The sequence below is a fragment of the Alligator mississippiensis genome, chromosome 3 (assembly GCF_030867095.1).
Source record: "Alligator mississippiensis isolate rAllMis1 chromosome 3, rAllMis1, whole genome shotgun sequence".
Lineage (NCBI taxonomy): Eukaryota > Metazoa > Chordata > Crocodylia > Alligatoridae > Alligator > Alligator mississippiensis.
This window is the reverse complement of record NC_081826.1, coordinates 88,171,575-88,189,391: the sequence shown is the minus strand read 5'-3', so window position 1 is coordinate 88,189,391 and position 17,817 is coordinate 88,171,575. Positions and strand designations below refer to the sequence as shown.

General features: G+C 40.7%; 1 protein-coding gene across 9 annotated transcripts in view; it reads left to right on the top strand.

The window, feature by feature from the left end:
• The window catches only part of GREB1L (GREB1 like retinoic acid receptor coactivator), a 216,134-nt gene extending 198,902 nt beyond the window's left edge, over window positions 1-17,232 (top strand). For 6 of the 9 annotated variants that reach the window (XM_059724182.1, XM_019490421.2, XM_019490419.2 and 3 more), the window contains 8 exons: window positions 2,726-2,887; window positions 3,170-3,377; window positions 4,316-4,481; window positions 6,766-6,993; window positions 9,442-9,583; window positions 10,583-10,783; window positions 12,258-12,396; window positions 13,777-17,232. In XM_059724182.1, coding sequence (XP_059580165.1) covers window positions 2,726-2,887; window positions 3,170-3,377; window positions 4,316-4,481; window positions 6,766-6,993; window positions 9,442-9,583; window positions 10,583-10,783; window positions 12,258-12,396; window positions 13,777-13,940 — 1,410 coding nt within the window. In that variant the 3' untranslated portion in view covers window positions 13,941-17,232. The remainder of the gene's footprint in view (window positions 1-2,725; window positions 2,888-3,169; window positions 3,378-4,315; window positions 4,482-6,765; window positions 6,994-9,441; window positions 9,584-10,582; window positions 10,784-12,257; window positions 12,397-13,776) is intronic. The other 3 variants (XM_014606644.3, XM_019490418.2, XM_059724183.1) reach the window with 2 other exon arrangements.
• Window positions 17,233-17,817: the final 585 nt, after the last annotated feature.

Below are 17,817 nucleotides of genomic sequence, written 5' to 3'. Positions count from 1 at the left end.
TTGCTCCCAGACTGAATGTCTGTACACTTTCAACTGAGCGGAGTCACAGATGTGTGTAGTGGGTGAGGACTTTGCCCCTCTGCTCTGTGCCCTTCACCCCCTGCACCAGGAGTGACCAGGCGGAGCAGCACTGAGTCCCCTGCCTGCTTCTCCCACCCCAGGTCCAGAATGAGAAGTGGGCATGGATTGCCCTAGTGTTCCCTCCTCCACTCTGCTCCCACTCAGCTTTGTTTTTCTCCTCTCTCAGATTAGTCTGGGAGGTAAGGGGAATGGTAAAGCCCACTTCCTAGTCCCTTCTCTAAGCCAGGGAAGTGTCTGGCCTCTCCAGTCCCTTCCCCTCTCCAACTGATCCAGGAGGAGAGAGGAGTAGCTACTACTGCTCCTGTCCTCTGCCCCATGCTGGACACTGCCAGGCTTGAGAGAGAGACTGGGGGCTTTATCCCAGTGCTCCCTCCTCTCCACTCCCTGAGACTGGGGAGTGGAGTCAAAATGGGTAGCCTCCACCCTGTTTCCAAGAGCCTGGTCTGGTTTGTTTGTTTTGGGTTTTTTTAAAGACATTTTTTGTGTTCCAAGACAAATCAAGTCCAAATCCGTGAGTCAGTCCAGAAGCATAAGTGGCCCTACAACCGGCAAACATCTTCCACCCCCACCAGGGACTTCAGATATTTCCAAAGTCTTTTGGCAGGCATCCTACATGCAGACCCAAGCCCAGAGGCTTGGGGTGCAGATGCCCCCAAGTTTCACCTGCCCTCAGCCATATGACTGCAGAAGCAAGCTAGGGAGGAGCCTCCTATTTCCATAAAGTGGGCTTTAAGCCCCAACACCTCGGCAGGTACTAAACCACGCCAGAAGAAGTTACCGCTGTGAACACTTGAGGAAAACTGCTTTCACAGACCCAGATACATGGTGTTTCCCCTGCCAGCTTGGGGGACAGTGTTCTGGTGCAAGTGTAGGGAGTCTTTCCCTGCTGCTGCACTCCTTTTGGACTGAGGGGTGGAGCAGCCATGCATGGCTCCCCTCACCTTCCCCAGACTGAGATCACCCCAGTCTCAGGAAGGCACTGCAAGCAGGGGAGAGGAGGCAGCTGCAGACTGAATATCTGTACTGCTCCCTTTCCCAGAAGGATTTCTCCCAGAGGAAAGTTCTCAGAAATCTCCCCCAGTGTCTAGGCAGAATGTCTGTCAGTGGCCTAAGCAGCACTTACATAACCTTATAACTGCCATTTTGGAATGGGAAATTGGGAAATAGGTGTGGGTGTGAATCCCCTGTAGCTAAAGAGGGCCTGGAACCCAGGTCTTCCACTGCAGGGGTGCGTGCTCGAACCCTTTTTTGCCTACAGGACAAAGAGGTGCAGACTCTTTCTGCGTTTTATATTAGACAGCTGTTGGCTAAAACCAAAAATAACCCTAGTAGCTGGGACTTGGAACTCTCCACCCCAAGAAGGCGTACATGCTTGCTTTCCAGGCTTATTTCTGGTTTTCAGTCTAGCTTCTGAGGGTGTTCACTGAAGAGTCCACTAACTACTAGAGTTTGGGCAGATGGTGGGCAACTGGGGGGGGCGTTTTTTAGCTGAATTAAATGCTGTTGGTGCCATTTAGGCGAGCTCAGAGCATGCCCAGATGGTGCCACTTCAGGGATTTAGGTGGAGTGTAGGCACCTCTATACATGGCAGTTAGGTGTTTTTATGCTCCTACTTTAGATTTTACAGTTTGAAACACAGAGGTGCTTCATTATTTTAGGCATCAAATGTGTTTTGTGGCTGCTGGTGCAGGGCCCATTTGAATCCCTGGTTGTGACTTAAGCAGACAAATTCTGCCTCAGTCCCATATTTAGGTGCCTACATAACTCATTGGAATCTGGCCCTGGCTGCTTTCCTGAACTGGGGCCTTTCTTCTTCCTTTGATAAAGTGAAACACTTAAGTGGAAGTTAACATGCAGAATAAAAAGGGCACTTACTCGTGCTAATGATCTCTGTTCTGTTGTAAACTAACCCATTACCAGAATGAGGTCAAAAGCTGCTGAATGGAGAAACAGACAAGTGGAAGAAGGTCACCAAGTTCTCTGGACGTAAGGTCCGTTGAGGTCTGTCTTTTGATTTTTTTTTTTTTTTCTCAAACGACTTTTAGGCAAATGAGTGTTGAAATACACTAGCACTTATGAATAATGCAGGAAAGACTCAGTTGAACTTTTTTAGCTTATGTTCATTTTATATACATTAAGACTATTAAGGTGTAGTAAACTATGAATTGCTGGAGTTTTGTCATATTGTGCAAGTCTGTGGTAATTTATGGTACGCCTACATAATATGGGACCTAAAGCTTAGTCTTCAGAACACTTGGTAGTGGCACATATTGATAAGAGATGTTGTTTTCTAGCACTTAGATTCTCCAGTGCTCTGTATAAATGTGTCAGTATTTCTAAGTAACATGAATTTAAGCAAGAGCATAGCTGGGCTGAAGATCACATTATTGATACAGAAAGCTGACAGGTTACATGCCTAATTCCACTTCTGGGAGGGAAAATATGAATGTAATAGAATCGGATTCACTTGATTTGGATTCTTGATTTTGATCAAGATTCACTTGATTTTTAAGCAAATGTTTAGTGTTCATTTCTAGCTGCTTCCAGCATTCTTCAGTGCAGTTAAAGTTGCTGTACTTTGAGTTTCGTGTTTGTGTTATACCCTCTTTATCTGATTACAGTTTGATTGCTTTCTTGCTTACAGATATCTGACTCCACCTTGCATGCTTTCACATTTTCATCTTCAATGTTAGGAGAAGAGGTTCAACTTCATTTTATAATCCCCAAGTCCAAAGAGAACCATTTTGTCTTCAGCAAGCAGGGAAAGCATCTGGAAAGCATGCGTCTCCCTCTTGTATATGACAAGGTGGGTGTGTACTTTTTACCTCCTCATACTTGCTGCCCATGGTGAATCTAACTCACTAAAAAAAAAACACCAAACCAGCCTTTCCTGTAATCTCTGATTTCCATAGATTGAGTCTCTCAGGGTACGACCCATGCCTCCTTGGATAGATGTAAACTGGTTTCTATATTTAGCTACTACAATAAATACTCATCTTTGAGATGGTCTTTCTCCTGGAAAGAAGTCAATCAGCATCAATCTTTGTTTTTCAAGAGTTTATAAAATATTTTTCTGTTGGTCTTTCAGCAGAATCTGAATGCAGTAAAGAGTCCTATCTTCACTCCTTCTAGCGGTCGCCATGAGCATGGCCTCTTGAACCTTTACCATGCTATGGAAGGCATCAATCACCTTCATCTCCTAGTGGTCAAGGAGTATGAAATGCCACTCTACCGTAAATACTGGCCCAATCATATCATGCTAGTCCTGCCAGGCATGTTCAACAATGCTGGAGTGGGTAAGAGGAAACAACAATGTATTATTTAGAAAGCAGGGTGCAAACTCAAACCTGTTTTATAATAGGCACCATATCTTTAGGGAGAACTTGATGCATGTCCCTCCCACTGTGATTATATGTATACAATTGCTGAAGCTGTCACACTGTATATATAATGTTGCTCAGAAGATGATGTGAGGGAAGTATCTGCTCTAACTTCCATGGGATAATTATTTTGTTCTTTGCGAGCCAGGTTAATCATGATCTGCATTGTGCTTATTTTTTCTCCATCTTTTCCATTTTGTTCTGTCCACCTGCTCCCCAGCTTCCTACTTCCTTTCCTATTTCTCTCTGTATGTCTCCCTGTTGCCTGTTTGTCCTATCTCCCTGTATCTGTTTCTGTGCTGCTGGGTTCTCCTTTTGCCTGAGTCCACAGAATGTGTGGTCTGGTCACTTTTCCACAGTATCATTTTTTTTTCCTCCTAGGCACTCCTGTTTTGTATTTCCTGTTAATTGATAGTTTTTGAAGGGATCATAGTTTGAGAGCAGCTGATTTACAGACATGCTTCAGTCATCTTCCTCAGCACTGCAGGCTAAATAAGTCATTTCCCACCTGAGTTTCAAATGCCATTACAGTAGCAGATGCATCTTGCTAACTAGCATTTTCAGAAAGGCTGGTTGTAGTTGGTTCAAGTCACTCTTTCAGTGTCATATTTTCCTCAGTGCCTGAAAAAGTGATTTATTATCTGTCTGTCAGATAATACACACAGGAATAGGCCCAGGTTTTTCAAATGAACTTGAACATTTACTAATTGGAAGTTAAGAGGTAAGAAGTACTTTCACAAAGTGTTGTTCAGGGCAAAATAGGCAGCTCTTTTAAAAATTTCTGCATCTTTTATGGGGCAAAAGTCTATTATGGATCTCTTATAGAGGTTGTTCTGTATTATGCACTTTCCCAGGTGCTGCCAGATTCCTTATTAAGGAACTTTCCTACCACAATCTAGAACTGGAAAGAAACCGCTTAGAAGAACTAGGAGTTAAACGGCAATGTGTCTGGCCATTTATTGTCGTCATGGATGACTCGTGTGTCTTATGGAATATGCAAGGTGTCCAAGAACAGTCCAGGTAAATTCACTTTTCACAAACAATGACTGGAGTTTTCAGGTGGGCTCCACACATAGCCCTAAGGTCAGACACCTCAAACATTATGGTCTGGGTCAACTCCTTGAAAATTTGCCCCTTCGTAGCATTTGGCAATACTCAAAACAGGCGTTGACCATGTTAGAGCAGAATCTTTAAAGTGCATTTTGCTTGTCACTGAAAGCAGTTTATTTTGGGAAGCATGATGCCACTATTCTCAGTTGGAAGGCAGGATAATGATACACCTTATAGACTGACTAAATCAGAAATGCATAAGCTTTTGACAGTCCCAGATCACTTCATCACATGCTGTAAAAGGACATGCACAGAACAGGCTATCAGATAGAGCGATTTAAATACAAAAGACCAGGAGAGGAGGGGGGCAGTGCTGAGAGTCAAACAAGTGATAAACCCATAGGGAGGGACAAAGGGGTCACAAAAGCTAATGCAGTTAATGGGATAAGAATCAGTAGTCTTGGTTTAGACCATACTTAATCCAGACTGTGGATGATTTCTTGTTCTGCAGTTTCATGTTCATTTTTAAAGCTTTGTTGTCTAAGAACAGCTACTCTGAGGTCAGTGATGGAACATCCAGGGAAGCTGAACTCTTCTGCCACAGGCTTGTGTGTCTTCTTGGAACTGACGTTTGATCGGTGTTCATTCATTCTTTCACATAGGAATTGCCCTGTCTGTCCAATGTCAAAAACAGAGGGGTACCGTAGGCAGATGATAGCATATATGGCATTGGTCTAGATGCTGGTAAATGAACCATGGATGTTATAATCTGCATTGTTTGGTCCAGTAATGATGTGGTAGGTATTTAAGAAGGGTCACATCTTGCATTTGGGTCTATTGCATGGTCTGGTGTGTTGGTTACAATAGGAGCTAGGTAGCCTATTGCTTAAGAGATCATGTTTTATGTTGGGGGCTGCCTGCAAGCCAGGACAGGTTTGTCGTCCACGGCTACCTTGAGATAGAGGGATTGGAGGTCATTAATGATGTGTCCAAGGTGTTCAAGTTGGAGGCTGTAGGTGACAACCAGAAGGATTGTTATCCTTGTCTCAGGATTGGTATTGTAGCCAGTAAGTGCACGGTCTGAGTCAGGGTTTGTTGATTTGAGTGGCTGCAGTTTTGGGATTGTATTGTAATTGTAAGAAACCCTGCTCCAGACCCCTAAGTTGTGTATCCTGGTTGGTGGAATCAGAGCTGATACAGCTGTAATGTAGAAGTTGGCTACTAAAGATAGTGGAGATAGTGGTGTGCTTACAGTGAAAGCTGGTGGTGTGAAGGTAGCTGTGGTGGTTGGTGGGTTTCTGATACCAAGTAGTGGTGACTGCAAACTTTCATTGTGATGTCTAGAAAACAAATGTGCGAGGTGGAGTATTCCAGAGTCAGTTTGATGGAGAGGTTGAAGCTGTTGAAGTCCTGGTAAAATTTCTTTAGAGATTCCTTCCTGTGTGTCTATACAGTCCATCCAGGCCCTTTTGGCATACCCGGGGGATGAGAGGGCAGCTGTGGAGGAATCGGACTTCAAGGTCTGTCATAAATATGCTGGCACATTGTGGGGCCATACGTTTGCCCAGGGTGGTATCACTAGCTTGTAGATGTAGGGAGTCCCCAAATCTGAAACAGTTGTGTGCGAGGACAAAGCAGAAGAGTTTGATGGAAACAGAAGCAGTATTCTTCTCGGGGACAATGTTCTTCATGGCTTGTAATCCATCCTCAGGGTGGAATGTTGGTGTACAGAGATGCGAGACATGCTTGGTAACCAATATGATGTTGCTGGAAGCTTCTCAATGAAAGCCCAGTTTCTTTAAGAAATCTGTAGTGTCTTTCAAACAGCTGGCAGCTCCAGTGGGAATAGGATAGAGTCAGCAATAGCCAGAAATTCTCTTGTGATTGTGCCCATGTCAGAGACAATGGGGCATCCTGGCTTGCCAGATTTGTAAGATCTCAGTGCCTTCACAATGCCTGTCCCCACGCTCATCCAAAAGGCTACTTCTCTCTACTTCTCCAGATGTCTCTCTAATGCCCATCTCTGCTCTAATACATGTTGCTTATGGCCAGATTGAGAGGAGAGGTGGAATTAATTAGCATTTGCTTCTAGCTATTTTTAGTAATTAAAAATGTAAAGAGTGTATTTTACATAATATGAAGGATGAAAGGCTCCTGATTGGGATCTTTGGCATGGTGATAATAGACACTTTACAGATCAGTTATAATGATAGCAGAGATCTGAATCATATGTGTACCTGATTAAATTTCATAGCCAGTCCATGGAGCCAGGGGCGACCAGTAAGAATGTATCTTTGAAGAGTGTTCTACAGCACATTGAAGCCACACCAAAAATTGTTCATTATGCAATCCTGGGTATTCAGAAATGGAACAGCAAGTTGAATTCCAGGAAATCAAAAGCTCCATTCTCCAGGTGCCATGTGCATGACTTCATACTGCTCAACATAGACCTGACCCAGAATGTGCAATATGATCTAAACAGGTAGGCAAAGCAGATTTCACAGACAGTAAAAATCTCACCATCAGCTAACTCATGTTCTGTGTTTTGTAGGCATAATAGAAAGTGGTGTTACCATGGTGTGAGGTCACAGCCATAAAATAGGACTTTCAAAGAAATGTGCAGTATATTAATGAATGACTGCAGCAGCCAAACACATGAAAATCATTCGTATGATTGGCTGAGCTGCTTCTGTTGTCACAACCCTGCTATACAAAAATGAGTTTTTCAGACAGAGAGTTAAAAAGAATCTCTTTCTAAGGAACAGAAGGGGCCTATTCAACTAATGGAAGGGACAAATGGGAATCCTGTATATGATATGAATAGACTTGTTTTGTGATTTTAAATTCTAAAAATACCAACTACAAGTTCCACTTATGTCATCACAAAACCCACTGGTTTTGCACTTGCGGGCTGCCATGACAATCACAACTGCTTGATGTGTTTATTTTTAGCCTTCTGGCTCCATTTCCTGTGTTCTATCAATACATATTTATTTATGATAGAAAGCTTGTGGACCCTGAAGGGAAGGGTGGGAGAACAGACTAGATATTCTTTGCTGATTAGCATGCAAGGGTCTTAATGGCTGTGAAACTACAACTCCTGTAGCTCTCAGACCTGGGGAATCCTAACTGGCCAGTAAGGGTTGATGTCCCATTACAGCCAGCAATTGGATTGAGTTCTAGTAAATTAATTTATCCTTGGGTGAGGGAGAGGGTGGTGTTTTTCTCTTAGAACAAAAGGAGCACTGGGGTGATGGTTTGGGATCTTTGTTCCTATTCCCTGGTATAGCTCTGACGTACCCTGGTATAGTACTGGTGCAGTTCAGTGGGGCTGACAGCTATCTGCCTGGCAGGAAAAAGTAGTCAATGCATAGAATCCAGAAGCAGGGATTTGCCTTTCCCTATTGGTGCTGCTTTTATTGTGTGTGAGGGCTCCCTGGAGCAGAAACTGGAAGAATGGAGTAGTGTAGGAGTGAACACCTGTGGGAAGGATGAAGCAGGGTATGCAGATAGGCTAGGAGATTAGTAAGGGGAGTGGTGAGTCTGAGGGATGAAACCTCTGCAGTTAAACAACAGAGAAGACCTAAACTGCAAGACAGAAAGAGGAAGAAATGAAAAGAGAGGCAGAAAGTCTACCCTGCCAGAGATGGCACCTTTTGTCAGTCACAGGAAGCACTGCTTCCACAATGCACCAGCCAGTGGCAGGAATCTCTAGGCAAGCCAAGCCAAGCTCACCTGACTGAAGGTAAGAGAATGGGAAACCACTGAAGCATGGCATCAAGCACACAGGGAGCGAAAGATACTGTATTTCTTTTGGAGCTAAATCACTTCTGAATTTTATGTCAGGTTTTTCCAGGAAGCACTCAGGTTCTCTTTCCTTCTGCCTTGATATTCCACCTTCCATCTATATATGGGCTTAAAAAGATAAAGAACACTAACTTTCCTCTGATACCTACCATTTCTTTTCCTTTTTCTGCTCACCTGACAGCTTCCATTCCTATCTGTAGCTTCCTTTCAAGGCCACAGCCCAAAGCAAAATCTAAATTCCTGCTAAGACTAGAATTTAATTTTTCCCCATAACTAGCCGACCAAGCTGTGTTCACCATTGACTCCAAGGTGGCTTGTACTGGATTCTGCCTCCATCATCTGCATGGCTGTTGTATGTATGAGTGACCACCTTCTGGTGTGCTCAGTTCATTATATGGGTGCCAAAGATACTGCTATTGCAGTTCTCTGGTCTGCATCCTTCATAACACAGCAGTTTTAGATCTTTACCTCACCCAAATAGAATAAACTGGTAGCAGCTGGTTTTATTATCTGCAGTATAGCCCCTTATGATTAGTACGTGTATGGCTATGAACATAAAGAAGCCACATAATTACAAAAACATTTCACCTGGATAATATTTCAGAGACAATGGGTCCATTGTGAAAGGGAGATTGTTCACCTGTAGATTTTTATTTGGTCAAAAATAAAGCATAAAACTAAAAAACCCCCCAAACCCTAAATAAAGTGTTACATGCCAGAACATGGCAGGGGCTATCCAACTCTATACTAAAAAAAAGATGGACACCTGTTTCTCAATTTAAAATTAGTATGCGAAGGTCTTTCAACAGTGGGAGTGTGCCAGTATGTTGGCAGACACATTTGTTCAGTTTTGGGTAGGGGATTTATGTAGGAGTTATACAAATTTTTCCAACAAAGCAGCTGGTAAGACAGTCCAAAATGCAAGTGTGCAGTTCATTTGACAGGCCAAGGAATATAGTTTCAGCTTCACCTGAACTAGCAAGGTTGGTTAGTCTCATTATAGACCATTTCTACAACATAAAACCCTTTTTAATTACTTGAAATAAACTGTATGTATCACGGACAGAAAATTACTTTTGGCAGATCCACAATCAGATTAAGTAACCCTGTGTTTAATGCCTAGGTACTTCTGTGAAGATGTAGATTTCAACCTGAGAACAAACAGCAGTGGCCTGCTAATCTGCCGCTTTAACAACTTCAGTGTCATGAAGAAACACATTCAAGTTGGAGGGCAAAAGGACTTTGTCATTAAGCCAAAAATTATGGTGAGTTTGGTGGTGTGGGCAGAAAATCAGCAATGGGCATGAGGTAAAACCTGTGCTTTCTTTTTCTTCCCTCAAAATGGAATATTTTACGTGAATGTTGGAAGCTGTTTGGGTTAGCTCAGTACTTGATTTGCTTACCCATGGTCTGTGGGTAAGCTCCTAAACACAACTGCAGTACATACAAACAGTAAATAATAAATATTAATGCAAATATCTGTTTCCAGCACCAATCCCAGGAGTGTCTTTGATATCACAATCATGAAAACACAGCTGTTTCATCACATGGGACCACCAAGAGCCAGCTGGGATCTTGGAAGTGTTTAATTTCTAGTTATTCACTGGTATTTTTGGCTGAGCAGTTGCTTGGTTTAAGGGCTCCTAGTCTTAAATTCTAATTAGCACTGGGTAAATCTTTCTAAACTAAATCTTAAACTGGATGTGACTAGACAAGACATGTAACTGGTCCATCTCCTGTCAGTAGTAGTTTGTAGTGATCTTCAGTCATTGATATTATCGATGAACAAACAGCCATTCCACACAGATGTTGAAACACTTTTTAACATTTACTTGGAAACTTTGTTACAGAATTTGCTGGTTGCTGTTAAGTGATGTTTCAGCAGAAGAATACATTTCACCTGTGGTCAGGAAACTATATTTGGCTTCCAATTGCTGGTGATGGCCTTACTCTAGGAATCTTTTCGGGGAAGGAAGCAGACACAGGCTAAGCCAGAAAAGGCAAATGCTTGAGTTTTAATTCCATGTAAATGAAACCAGTCACTTAAAGGAATGGAGGATGTCCTCAAAGTGAGATAAGTCTCTAACATAATCAGAGGAGGAATAAATCCTAGTTCCATTTGGCATTGCTGAGTTGCCTGTCCTGGAGTTTCCCGTTTACTTTCTTGTTGCTGTATTTGTGTAATTGCTACTTGCTAAAGAGACAGTCTAGGCAGTGAAGATAGAAGCTGTGGAGTGCTTACTGATCCATCATTTTCATTGTAGGTATCTGAAAGCCTGGCTCCAATAATGCCTCTTCAGTATGTCTGTGCTCCAGACAGTGAACACACACTTCTGGCTGCCCCGGCTCAGTTCCTCCTGGAGAAATTCCTTCAGCATGCAACTTACAAACTTTTCCCAAAGGCGATCCATAATTTCAAGAACCCTGTACTGGCAATTGACTGCTATCTGAACATTGGAGCTGAGGTACAGAATTGGAAAGTAGGATCCAGAAAATATAAATTCTTAATTTTGTTTTTATTTTTACAACTGCTATTTCTGTATGATGTCATCTTAGAATCATCCCTGGATTTTGAACTTGGGGCCATGATCTCAAACAGTCTCTACAGCTTGACAAATTTTATTAGCCTGGAAGCAGTAGCAGTAAAACTCTTAGGCGGTCCAGTTACAGGGAACCTTAGGTGTGGGAGCAAAGTTCTGTGCTCTGCCAATACTGATTATGCAGTGATTGAGGATGCTTATCAGAAATAACAATGTAATAATTTCTTTTCAGCAACAGCCCCAGTTGGATTATTCTTGAGACAGTTTAGTGTGCTGCTTAGCTATCTCTAGATAATGCTCTTCATCCATGTACTTCCTTACTGTTTGTGCGCCCCAAATTTTTATTGTTTTCAAAAATGCATTTGAAATGTCTTTGCAACCATGTTTTTGCTTGCCCCATTTCTGATACCACTTTGGCATGCCATTCTGGCTGCTCACACCAATGATACATACTCTTTTTTTTTTTTTTTTTTTTTTTGTAATGTACCCATTGCAAGAACTTTTTTTCCCTTCTACATGGAATATACTTCAAATGTCAGATAAGCAAAAACAAAACAAATAATACAACTGCTATAAGTTCAAACTGCAGACAATTTAACCCATGGAGACTCGGGGAATTAAGATTACAGTGGGTCCCTTCAAGAGGGTGAATGTATTTTTCTGGTGTTCAGATGATTTTGACAACGGAGATTTTAACTTCCCCTCCCCTGCAGGCACCACTCCCCTTCTTGAAATCATTCTCTCATGGGAAATAGAATTAAACACTAGTGAGCGCATCTACATGAGACACTTAATAGGCAAAAGAGTAATTCTACTGCCACAGGCAAAACAGTGCAAAATAGATTGTTTAATGCATATTAAAGGTTGCAGAAAATGCCTTCACCTGCAGTAATGTGAAGTAGGGCCACCAATTATGGTGCATTGAGTACCTGGCATTACAGGTACTAAATGTAACATGTTGTAATTACAGTGCATTTATGAACGTGTAGACATGCCCACTGTGTACCATTCTGTTTGCTTGAGGGAAAAATAACTAAAGGAAAATCCCAGGGCTTAGTTTAGCACACAAAAGTAATTGACAAATAGGTTTAAAACTACAGAATGAGTAAGAATGACAGCAGTATTTCTGTATAGGACCATGAAAAAGTAACAGATAAGCCTGATGAATTTAGGACTTTCTCTGACTATAGTCATTAATCTTAGATAGTTGCATGTTTTAGTCCTTGTTTTAACTTTACCCCCCCCCTCCCCCCACCAAAAAAAAAAAGTCTTTTTTCCCTCTTCACCTGAGCCAGTTAACTCTGGCCACTTAGGGCTATTTCATGTTCCACCTCCCTATAAAGGTCTATTTTGCATGTTTTTTCTAACCAAAAAGTTGTGCTTTGCTTTCTGGTTTCAGGTGGCCATATGCTATGTCAGTTCCCGCCCGCACTCTGTCAATGTCAACTGTGAGGGGGTGTTTTTCAGTGGACTGCTGTTGTACCTCTGTGACTCTTTTGTAGGTGCAGACCTTCTGAAGAAGTTCAGATTCTTGAAAGGTAATCTGATTTCTCTGTTGGACACGTCTCTTGCTTGAGGCACAAAGTAAAAGCTTACAAAACTAAAATATGGAAAAAGAAATGGATTAATTAGCAACTCCGTTGTTATAATTAGTCGTATTCCAGAAAGAAATGCATTCCCTCTATTTTGAGTTGTGTAGAACTCCCACCAAAGTATCAAGGGTAGTTAAATGAAAAGAAGCCTTAATAAATTGCATTAATGAAAGTACTGTCAATAAAAACAGGTGGGCAGATCAGATACAATTGCAAGTAAAATTAACTCAGTGCAACAGGCAGCTGACCACTTTAGGAAGGTATGACTTTAAAGTAGATTTCAGTACACAGAAGTTGCCATATTGGGTAGAGCAGGTAGTTCACCCATTCAGAACTATGAGCCTGCCAGTGAAGTAGTGAATAGCTACAGAGTGGGTGTAACCAAAGTTGTACAAGTAGAAAGCTCAGCTGGGCGTGGATTGTCTTTTTATGTTTTTGGACAATGCCTTGCCCAGATTAAGGAGCTAAGTACTACTACATTGCAAATAAATAACAGTTCTCCACCTCCCTCAGTCCTGCCTATTTTCTTGGAAATCCTCATTCATTTGAATATTTTACTTCAGTTTTCAATAAGAACTGTCAAATACAGTGCTGTCAAATATGGGGGCAGAGGCTGAATGGCTAATAGTAACAGTAAGACATGGAAGGAAAGGGGAGTTGGGATAAATGCAAGTCTGATTTCTAATCCACCCTTGATAAACCCGATTTTCCAGCCAAAGAAAATGTGGTAGATCTTACTTGACATCAATAAAGTATCTGAGGACTAATGTATAGTTTCTGCCCTTCATGTGCATGATGCACAGTTGATAACAGAATAGCTAGGGTTACTGAATACATTCATTCTGTATGGTCTATCATTTTTATATTATACCAATGCAACATCAGTGCAACAAGCTGCGCTTGCATATTCTGTTTTTCCTCCTTGGCACATGTACCCTAATTTCACATAGCATTGTCTAAGTAAAAGAGAGAAAAGTGTGTTATACCACTACCCTCTCCTTGTGTCATTGTAAATTTCTGAATTTCAGATCTTTTGCATAACTTTTTCTCCACTATATATGGTATTCATTTTTAAATTACACTGCAAGTAGAGATACTTGCCTGTTTTTTCTGAGGACACAGACTGCTTTGAAGCTGAACATGCTGGCTATGCTATTTACTACTTGTTAGATTCCTTGGTAGCCTCTCAAGAGTGTATTTTTTCAGAGGAAATGTTTCTAATGGCAAGGTTTCAAAATAAATGTCTCCTTACATTTTCTTGCTTCATTTGCAAGTGTAATTTTGTAGCCTAAAACCTTATTCCCTCCCCCCTCCTTTTTTTCAAAGGTGCCACCTTGTGTGTCATATGCCAAGACAGAAGTTCATTACGCCAAACAATAGTCCGTTTAGAGTTGGAAGATGAGTGGCAGTTCCGTCTCAGAGATGAGTTTCAAACTGCCAACAGCAGTGATGACAAACCACTCTATTTTCTGACTGGGCGTCACATTTAAGTCGGAGAGGAGACCAAGTAACAAAGGGAAAAAGAACTTGACAGTTTGGGTTTTTGTTTGTTTGTTTTGTTCTTTTAAAGTACAATCACTGTGGAGCAAAGTGCAACCATTATTTATCTAGACTACTCTAAAGGATTCCCCAAAAATTTAAACTAGGTTTTTTTTTAGGCATAAACATCACTTTGGTTATGATTAAAGGATCTTGGAGTCGAGATGATTCCTCATCAATTGACATATGTGACTAACAATATATATCAGCTATGTTCTGTGATTACAGGAGTAGGACATATTTTGCTTAATCAAGAGGGGTTTTTTTGTACTATGCTAAGCTAGGGGAAAAACTGCCTTCAGCATCCACTAGCCTGAATGTTACCTGACTCTCACTAGTCATGTGGAATTCATTGAAGATAACATGCTGAGGAGAGCCCTCCATTTCTCTTCAGATCTGTACTTTGGTACAGTAATACTCAGGGGTTTGAAATTACAAAGTAACTTAGATATTTGTATTAAAAGGAATAGTCTTGTTCTCTTGGTGCAGTGTTAGTTTAAGATTTGTAATTATATATGTATTGAAACTCTTTGGCAAATTTTCCACAGGAGTTAAAGTTTACTACTTAAACCCGAACAAATCAGTAAATGCATGGCAGGTATTGTACACGCAGGTTCTCTACATTATTTCACCTCTTTAAAAGTCTGCTCTGTGGGTAGAATAACTGGCTACGATAATGAAAAGAAAAAGATTTCTTATGCATATTGTCCCTTCAGTTAGTCATGAAACACCAGCAACATTACTCAAATTGTCATTACTGTCAAAGGTTTTGCTGGGTTTTCGGTTGTAGCCACGTTGATCTAAGGACACAGGTCAGCAAGGTTCTTTGGGTAGATGTGATAGCTTTTATTAGACCAGCTGTGTAGTTGGAAAAAAGTTCTTAGCCAGCTTTGATGAAGGGTGAGTAGGCCCAAAAACTTGCTAAGAGCTTTTATTAGACCAACTGCTAGTTGGAAAAAAGTTATCACATCTACCCAAAGAACCTTACTTGCCTATGTCAAAGGCTTTAAAATTGGTGAAACCACCATTTACGTAATACAGGCAAATATCTTCATGCATCAACTCCTGTCAGCACAGGTTGCAATGCAGTTATTCTGGGTGTCCTGCCTTAGAGTGCACATGCTGAGGTTAAAAAATTGTTTTACCTAAGTCCAAAGTCACCTGCCCACCCAGTGGTGAATAAAGCATTCAAACAGGGTGACAAGGTACAGAAACCAGGCACAGTATTTAAAGCAAGCCAAAACAGGGTTGGGTAATGGCTGACAATGTTTTTCTGGCGCCGAGGCAGTCCAGCAGTAGGACCTAGCTGTCATTGCTGCTGCTTCCCCCACCACCTGGCCACACTGCAGCATGGGTGAAGCTCTTGGGCAGCTGGTCCTAGCAGGGGTAAATAAAGCCCCCTGCCACCTGAGCCCCACCCATCTGTAGGCTGGATCCAATGGCTGTGCAGGCCCCAGGTTGCTGACACCTGGGGTAGAGTATGATAACTTGGGACTTTGCCTAACCAACCAAAAAATCATTTCCAAGTGAGCTGGGACCATTTGCAAGAGAATCTGCTCATAATCCAAATGACAGAGTTGAATACAGTGCCTGAAATAAGCTGCTCTCTTATTATGAATACTGAACTTCTGTAAATATTGGTTGTAGTGATATTTGTACATTTCTTTCATTTTAAAACATTACTCCCTTCAATTTACTATTGGGCTGTTCTAGAATGAAATTGGTGCGTTAATGGTTGGCATCAGGGTTTACATCATAATGGCATCAGTTTTACTAGTACAATTAACATTTGTAGTATTCCCTATTTGTGATTACTCAAATGATTACATATTTTGCATTCTCTAAATATATCCCCCCATACACTTTCTTTCTATCCTCTTACCAAGATATATATAGCACATTTTGTAAGATGGTAAATCAGTAATACTCATTCCCTGCTTTACATTTTTATGAAGTTATGACGGACTTTATAGTTGACCTGCAACTCAACCAGGAAGGGCCTGCCAAAACTGCATTTTGAACAAAGTGTTAAGCAACTTCTTTCGTCTTTTGAAAAGATGTTTACAGATAATGAAAAATGTAATATATTTAGACTGAAGCCAGAAGGGAAAGGCTTTGCATATGTTGGTTTTAATATACCTTAACTGTGATGCTGTAAATGTAGTAAATGACCCACCCTCTTTAGATTTGTTTTTAATTGTCCTTCATACAAGATCTGCCTTATGATTTTAAAATATACTTTGAATTTGGCAAAATTAAAAGATCCAGAGATATTACTTGAAGCTTTTGTTATACACCTAAATGTAGATCTGATTTTGCTAGAAAGGCTTACTGTTGACTGAATAACTTTGAGATATAGCATGGTGTAAGTTTCAGAAATTACCTGTATTCTGCAAACCTGAAGATATAAAATGTTCTAAATTGTTTCCTATATGTTTGCACTAAGTTCTTAAAATTCCAGTGCTAAGACTACTAATGTGATTTAGTCCTGTGGTGAAGTCATGGTGCAAAATTGCCCTCAAAGTCAAGAATGAAATCAGAAAGTCAGTGTATCTACCTTCCGTTACCAAACAAGAACAACTGATTTCCATAACACTATCTCCAGTGCAGAAGAAAGGGTTTTTTGGCAGCGTATTTTTGTATTCTTGATATGTTAACACTACAGCACCAGATAGTTACAAGAATCCTAGGCCTGCCTGCCTGAAAAATATAGCTTGCTGTCACTGACTACAAGGGAAGGAGACGGTTATTTGACACCCAGAGTACTGCTATTTTGTTTTGGTTTTAAGCCTTACCATCTAGGCCACTCTTATGAATGTATTACATAGGCCAGCATTATACTTTACCTGTAGACATGAATGTCCATTCACAGGTTAATACTGAATGTAAACTAAGATTTTAATGAAAATCATATTCAGATATGTCTTGCTGTTACTTATGCAATTGCTTTTTATGGCTTTTGGAAGGGGGTAAAAGTGTTGCTTTCTTAGTGTACAATTTTTCTTAAAAAACTTGGTGAATTTAGCTTCACTAGTCAGTCTACCTCACATTTTATTGTTTATGATTAAAATTGTCTGCAGTTGTGGCTACAAGTATGTTTATAATGTGCTTTCATTAAATTTGAATATATTAAAGTTGTTATGTAAGTCTGCATTTTCTTCAGACTTGTCAGCTTGATAGAATAGGAGTGTAAAGGATTTCCTTATGTTATACTCTTTCAATAAATAATCTTAAATTTGCTCACTACTGAGTAGTTGTGCTGTCAGTAACTCATTACAAGGAGCATTACCTCTTCCAGATACACCCTAACTTCCCAGTGTTGGTAGTGATTTTATTGTGCAGTATGAAAAATGATGTAATTTGTAGGCTTTTCCATGTACATAAATATCTTAGTTTTGTGTACATACTTTTAACAGCAAAAGTTACTTACCCATAACAATATGTGTTGTCCATAAAGACAGCCTCACTCTCTTTGTGCTTGCTGTTTTGAGAAAGTGCTGTAGAACAGATTAAGACTAAAAACGTTATCACCTTCCAGGAAAACTTATACAGGAGAACGTTTTGAAATTAGAGTTTTAAATTAATGGAAAAACATGGAAACAACTGTATACAAATGTATTAGTTAAAAAGCCAAAAGAGCTCTTTAACAATCTAGCTTATTCTAAGTTTTCTTTACTTACCCCTGCCCTCAATTGAAAAAAAAAATCACTAAGGATTATAAACAGACATAACTGTTGCAAAAAATCAAAGGATACTGATGCAGTGGTTGAATTATGCAGCTAAGTGTAGCAAAACTACTCCAATGTTAACTAGGGGTGTGCAAAACTG